A 7,146-nucleotide genomic window follows, 5' to 3' on the forward strand; every position below is an offset into this window, starting at 1 on the left:
GTTCCTTTCAAGCAGCCCGCCTAGCACCCACGCGCCTGTTCCAGCCATGAACTTGTGACTGATGTGTCTGCCGAGCCTTTATCAGCATTTAATGGTAGATCTCTGCCTTTCAAGGGGAGTTTGACTTTCTGGAAATAGCCAAAAACTCTTTGGAACCAGCTCTGGAGACTGAACGCTTAATCATGGGTGGGTTATTATACGCTTTCAGGACACAGAAGTACTTTTGTGTCTTTAAGACAGTCTGAGTAAACTAATGAGTGTCTCTGGCTTGTAAACGAAAGACAGTTCTACATGAGAAGTCGTGGACATCTTGAAAGCAATAGCGTCCTCTTAAAATTGGCTCTCCTGGGAGGGGCCGTGTTGTGTGGGGAGTTGGAAGGCCAGCCTCAGACTGTGTGGTTTAGACCCGTGTGTCAAGGCCGTTCTCTTACCCAGGGGGTTAGGATTTCAGGTTTCACAGTGACCGTAAAGGTTGGCCCTCGTCCTGCTGTCCCTGCCGGAGCAGGGCAGTGATTGGTGGTTGTGCTGTTGGCGTTCTGCTGGTCACAAAAAAGGGGTGTTGGCCTTCCCTTTCTCTTTCTCTCTCCCCATTTAATCTTCTCTTTTAGTCGGAACAGCAGAAGAAGCAGCAGGAGGCTGCGAAACTGCACCGACAAGAGAGGAAGACCCTCCGCCGTTCAGCCGGCCACCTGAAGTCCAGGCCCCGGAGAGGACGGCCGTTCCACTGAGTCTGGAACCGACCCCACGTGTGGTTGGGAGGACCTTGCCTCCCCTACTTGACCATCGTTAGAGGGTGTTGTCTGCGCCGGGGACGCACGCTCCCGGAGCCCCGCGGAAACCCTCGCTGCGTCTGCAGGGGTCGACATCTGGCAGCCGGTCCCAGGCCTCTGGTCAGACTGCGGGGCTGCGCCCGCTGGCCATGCGGTGCCCCCAGGGCTCCCCGAGAACATTGTCCCTTTCCCCGGTTTTAATCAAGTAAACGAGGTGGTTGTTTTTGAATATTGTGAAACGTGCACCGTGACATGAGAGGTTCTCTTGTGCTGAAAACCAGGACTGACGGTCTTCCAGACACTTTCTTGCACTGCCTGCCACCATCCGTGAATCAGCCACCCCGAGATGCCATTCCTGTCTTGCCCGACTTGGGAGCGTCGGTCGTGTTTATGTTTATGAGGATATGCTGGTAGCTGTGTTGCTTGTTTATGTGTTAGTTTGGGATTTTTTTAAATATATTTTTATACCAAGAGAATATAAAGTAATGGTAATAACAGTCTAAAACAAGAAGCGGAAGCTACTGGATATTCTTTTAACTTGGCACAAGATTAAATACAGATTTTTTTTTTTATTATTCTGTTTCGTAAGTGTAATTAGAGACATACTGGCTGGAGAAAATGTTTATAAAAATAAATGCTTTCATTTGAACAGCTTCTTGGAGAGAGACCCATTCCTTGAGTTAATTTGAAAAATAACTTTGGTTTCCTTAGTTTTTTGTGTATGAATGTGATTTTGGAGATGCGTTTCTTTATGTACAACTGGGATAGTGACTCTTTGGATTGTGAATGATAGACTCTAACTTGAAATGCTGTGAGCCAAGAGGCAAAGGCGTTAGTTAACACAGCCAGGCTGTCGAGCCTTAGCTGCCTCGGGACACCTGGATCCAGGCCTTCCAAACTCAGGCCCGTCTGCCCTCCTTTCTTTTCTCCCTCCTGTTTCAACATTACTCCTGTTTGCTCAGGTCTCCCCTCTTCTCTTCCTACACCCCCTCCCCATTATATCTCCGCTTCTGTGCAGACTGGCCTGCTCCCCCAGGCAGGGAACAGCATGGGTCACACTGTTACCTCTGGTCTGAGAGAGAGTAGGCACGCGCGCGTGTGTGTGTGTGTCTCTGTGTGTGTCTCTGTGTGTCTGTGTGTGTGTGTGTGTGTCTGTGTCTGTGTGTCTGTGTCTGTGTGTCTGTGTGTGTCTGTGTGTCTGTGTGTGTCTGTGTCTGTGTGTCTGTGTGTGTGTGTACGTACAGACACAGTCACCAGAAAGAGACTCTGGTTACATGGGCAGCCAACCCAACTTGCGTTGTGATACCAGAGGGTCCCGCACCTGTTTGGTACTTTCCTTTCTCAGCTCGTCCCCTAAGCTGTTCACGGGGCTTCAGCTCTCTGTGGCTCGCTTTTCTGTCTCCCACGCTGCTGTCTTCAGGAGCTGGGAGTTTGAGAAGAACTTAAAGAAGGACACTGCCAGCTGGAGTTTTTCCCCAGGGGTTGAGGGTTGTGCTCCAGACCTGTTTCCTGGGGTCAGGCTCTTCCGTACATACACCTGGCCTTCCCGGGCCCCCCTTTTCCTTCTTCGGGGCCCTCCGTGTGACGTGGGGAGCCAGTACACCATGTGGCAGATTCCAGACGCAGTGCTGCATCTGGCAGAGGGGCCTCGCTCGCCCTGTGAAGCTAGGGCGCGTCTGAGTCCGGTGCATCGCCAGGGCCAGGAGGATGGTGTGGACCCATTCTGGACGCTTGGGACGCTGGCAGCAGGGCCGGCCTGACCCAGGGTGGGGTCCCAGGCCTGTTGCTACCAGTTCCGTACCCACTGACCGTAACTTCTCTGAGTCTCGTTTCCTCCTGTAAGCGGGCCTGACGCTTCATTTCGGTGAGGAGCGAATGCGGCCCGTACGTGCACGAGCACCTCGCGCGGGTTCAGGAGTGCTGGATGAAGTGCTCGCTCAGCAGCCACGCCCTCCCCTCTGCACACGCGCCCCTCTGAACTCAACACGTTCTTTTTTTTTTTTTTTAATTCATTCATTTATTTATTTATTTTTGGCTGTGTCGGGTCTTAGTCGTGGCGTGCGGGCTTCTCTCTAGTTGTGGCGTGCGGGCTCCAGAGCGCGTGGGCTCCGTGGTTGTGGCACGCGGGCTTAGTTGCTCCGTGGCACGTGGGATCTTAGCTCCCTGGCCAGGGATTGAACCTGCGTCCCCTGCATTGGAAGGTGGATTCTTAACCACTGGACCCCAGGGAAGTCCCTCAACATATTCTTTAATATCAAGATTTTCCTAGAGCAAGGTGCCCCTCAGCTTTTGTTCTGGGGGAGTCCTGAAAGGGCAGATGGAGGGCCTGAGCTGGAGCTGTGAGGGACATTCGAGAAGAACTTGCTGGATAGATAGAAAGCTGCAGAGCGCATCCTCCAGACACCGCTGTTCCCCTAGCGACCCCTGAAACAGGCCCACCTCTTCAGGGTGGCGATTCCTGAAGCACCTGCTACAATCCCCCCATTTCTTTGAAGTCTTCTGTTTTAAAAATGTTAAACACGAGTTTCGTGCTCCACAATTTCCCTGTGTTTCTGATAGCTTCCTCAGCAACCCGATGATGTGGCCGTGCTTCTCCAGGGCAGGGGGCTCCTGAGCCAGTAGGAGAGGCCCAGCCTGAAGCTGGGGGCGTGGGTTTTACCTCAGGACCACCCTGCAGTTACTGAGTCATGACTTCTCTAAGCCTGCCTGTACCAGATCCCCTTCGTTCTCTGACACCCCCGACCTGATGCCTAATTTTTTTTTTTTTTTTGATCCAACTATTAAAAGAAAGTTGCTTCCAGCAGCTGGGGCAGTGGTTACTTTTGGAGAGAGGGGAAAGTGGTTGAAGGGGGACATGATGGGGCATCTATAGCACCTGGTTGATTCCAGTCCTTAACCTGGGAGCTGAGCTACTCTCATGACTGGTACACTTTTCTGTGTCATGTTATACTTCAATTAAAGTCATAAGAAACAGAATGATTTCATCAAAGTCACATGTACCCATGATAACAAATTCCCAACTAATCCGTAACTACTCACAGTAGAAGGTATATCCTTTTAAATGTCTGTGAACAGCTGTGTACTCTTACCATACCTACCACGATACCAACGAACCGTGCTATTTGAGATGTTCCTCATACCGTAGCGTGCTGTTCAAGTACCATTCATGGATGTCTTATTATGCCTGCAACTGAAATGATTAAAGTTCCTAAGACAGTTGTACGGGTTTCCACCTCATGAAAGACCTGCCTCACTTATCCTCCAGCTGCCATGAGAAGAATGGGCAGAAGCGCTGAGGCCCTTGGGTGACTTGGGCGGGCCTGGACGGGGCGGAGGCGGTGGTGGGACCTGATTTGTTTTGAAGGTGCGTTGGCAGGATTTGGGCTGGGCTGGCGGCGCCGCATGAGGGGGAGAGGAGGCCGTGGCCCCAGTGCTGGGCCCCAGCCGAGCTGGTGTGGGACTGAGGGGGTGAGGACGGATTCCACTCGGACTGGATCCGATCAGGTCCCTTCTCCTCTCAGAACCCTGCAGGGGCTGCCCTCAGAGCAAACACCCAGATCCTCAGAGCCTCCATGGCGTGATGAGGTCCGGCCCCACTGCACCCCCTCCAGTTACTCCTCATCACCATGTGATGCTGTTTCTGGAACACGCAGAGTGTTCTCTTAAGCCAGGACCTCCGCAGCTGCCCTTTCCTCTGCCTGGAGTGCTCTCTCGTCGGCCCACGGCACGTCTGTCTCACCTTTCAGGTCGCGACCACCCTGCGTAGAATTGTCCCACCCCTGCTCCCGGCACCGATATCCACCACAATGTGCTTTAAGAGAAGAAAAACAAGCAAACAAACTTATTACTGTGGAAAATTTCAAACACAAACCAAAGTGGAGAACAGTTTAATGAGCTTCCGTGCACGCATTCATCATCCAGCTTCAGTAATTAACCACAGAAGCTCATCCTGTTTCCTCTTTACTCCTGTCCATTGGCCCTTTGTTATGAAGTGTTTTGATCCCCAGACATCGTATCATTTTACAAGAAATATTCGTAGCGCTTTACTTGTTTATTGTTTATCCCCTCCTCCACGCACGCCAGAATGTGACTTCCGTAAGGACAGGGAGATGGTTTTTTCTTTTCTTTTCTGGTCTGTTTTGTTTACTGCTGTGTATCCAGCACCTAGTACAATGCCTGGTTACATAGTAGCTACTCAATAAGTATTTATCAAATGAATAGCTGAGTCAAGTTAGATGAGGACGGAAGATCAGACTTGGGGTTGAATAGCAGAGGGATGATTCTCACTTGACAAGAGCTTGTACAGAGCTGAAAGGCCTAATTGAATAGTTCAGGAAAGAAGAGGAAAAAAGGCGTCAGAAGAAGTGACTACAGACAGCAGTTGGCAGGAGTTTGGGAATACAGGGGAACAGAAAATGTGAGATCAAGAGAGAGTTTTCTTTAAAACGGGAGAAATCCAGCATGACTGCACACCACTGGAAGTAAGCCAGGAAGAGGAAACGGTGACGTCAGAGAGACAGGGGACAGCTACTGGAGTGACATCCATCAGTAGGTACAGCAGTTGCCGTTGCCGTGTAATTGCCCCAAAACACAGTGGCTTAACGTAACAGTTATCCAACAGCCTCAGTGGACCAGGAATTCAGGAGCAGCTTTGCTGGGTGGTTCTGACTCCTGGTCTCTCATGAAGATACAATCAAGACGTCTGCCAAGGCCACAGTCATCTAAAGCCTTGACTGGGCCCAGAGGATCCCTCTTCCAAGCTCACACACATGGCTGTGGGCAGAAGGCCTCAGTTCCGTGCCCCATGGGCCTCTCCATAGGGCTGCTCGAGTGTCCTCCCTCCCCCAGAGCAAGGGATCCCAGACAGCAAGAGAGACCAAGACAGAAGCCACTGTGCTTTTCATGACCTGGTGTCAGGGGTGGCACGTCATCACTTACCCTTTCTTTGATTTGTTACAGGTGAGTCACTAAGTACAGCCCACTCACAGTGGGAGAGGAATTGGGTACCATCTTTTAAGTGGAGGGAGTATCCCGTAGGGTTGCCAGATAAAATACAGGGCACCCAATTACATTTAAATTTCAGATAAATATAACTTATTAGTATAGATATGTCCCAAATATTACATGGGGCATACTTAGATTTAAAAAAATCATTCGGGCTTCCCCGGTGGCGCAGTGGTTGAGAGTCCGCCTGCCGATGCAGGGGACACGGGTTCGTGCCCCGGTCTGGGAGGATCCCACATGCCGCGGAGCGGCTGGGCCCGTGAGCCATGGCCACTGGGCCTGCGCGTCCGGAGCCTGTGCTCCACGACGGGAGAGGCCACAGCAGTGAGAGGCCCGCGTACCAAAAAAAAAAAAAAAAAAATCATTCATCTCAAAATCAAATGTGATGGATGATCTGGTTTTTTTTTTTGCTAGATTTGACAACCCTAGAAAGAATCTGTAGACAAATCTTAGCACCCACACACTAGCCTGAGAGGGAATGGGATAGAGTGCACAGAGACACCCACCTCACACAGACACACGGGCAGAGGCCACTGCGGTTCAGATAGGCGACAGGCAGGCAGGTGGACGTTCTCTTCTAATAGCTTCCGTTTTCTCATTGGGCCGAGGTGAGCTTCTTCCCCCGCTCACCGCGTCGTGAACTTCTGTGCTTACACACCAGGCTCACCCTTATTCAGAACCCTTTGTTCTGGCCGAATCTCTCAATCCCCAGGAACTGTCCATCCCGTTCCTTCTCTCCTTCCTGCCCCTCCACCCACCGTGAGCATCTCTGTAGAACACCAATTGCTTCCTCAGAGTAATAAAACACAGGACGTAAGAGTTGAGAAGTCTGGGTTCTGCTTTTGCAGATTTTCCTCAGGTTTTGGCCTAGCAAGTATGGGTCATTGCTTTTCGTGTAGTTGAGTGCAGCGGCACGTGAAGGAGAACCAGCGTGTTCTTCACTGTGGAGAGCTGAGTGGCAGGCACTAGGTGAAAAAATCAGGATTGGGGACTAAGACCCACCAGCTCACCCGTAGCCTGGGGAGCCCCCAGGGGCCGCACCATCTAAGCGTTCTATCCACCTCTCCTCACTCTCTGTTCATCCTCATCTCTTATTACTTTCTAACCCCTCGCTCTTCCGTCACAGGGCCATCCATCGTCTCTACCCTTAACCCTCCAATTAACTCTCCCAGCCCTGACAGGCCCCAGGAGATGGGCTGTGTCAGCCCCACGCAGCCCCGTCTCAACCGATGCTGATAAAGGGTGAGGGGCTGGGACAGAATACACTGCACGTCTCTACCCTGTTCTGGCTCCTGTGACGTGGGGCTGAGCGTGCCCGTACAAAAAAGGCCATCAGACTGGGCTGCACCTCTGTGAACTTTGTGGGTTGAGA

General features: G+C 51.5%; 1 protein-coding gene across 3 annotated transcripts in view; it reads left to right on the forward strand.

Moving 5' to 3' along the window:
• Positions 1–1,340, forward strand: part of NOL10 (nucleolar protein 10) — an 87,566-nt gene extending 86,226 nt beyond the window's left edge. For all 3 annotated transcript variants that reach the window (XM_060168923.1, XM_060168924.1, XM_060168925.1), the window contains one exon: positions 609–1,340. In XM_060168923.1, the coding sequence (XP_060024906.1) occupies positions 609–728 (120 nt within the window). In that variant the 3' untranslated portion in view covers positions 729–1,340. The remainder of the gene's footprint in view (positions 1–608) is intronic.
• Positions 1,341–7,146: the final 5,806 nt, after the last annotated feature.

Source organism: Lagenorhynchus albirostris, chromosome 13, assembly GCF_949774975.1.
Source record: "Lagenorhynchus albirostris chromosome 13, mLagAlb1.1, whole genome shotgun sequence".
In the NCBI taxonomy this organism is placed as follows: domain Eukaryota; kingdom Metazoa; phylum Chordata; class Mammalia; order Artiodactyla; family Delphinidae; genus Lagenorhynchus; species Lagenorhynchus albirostris.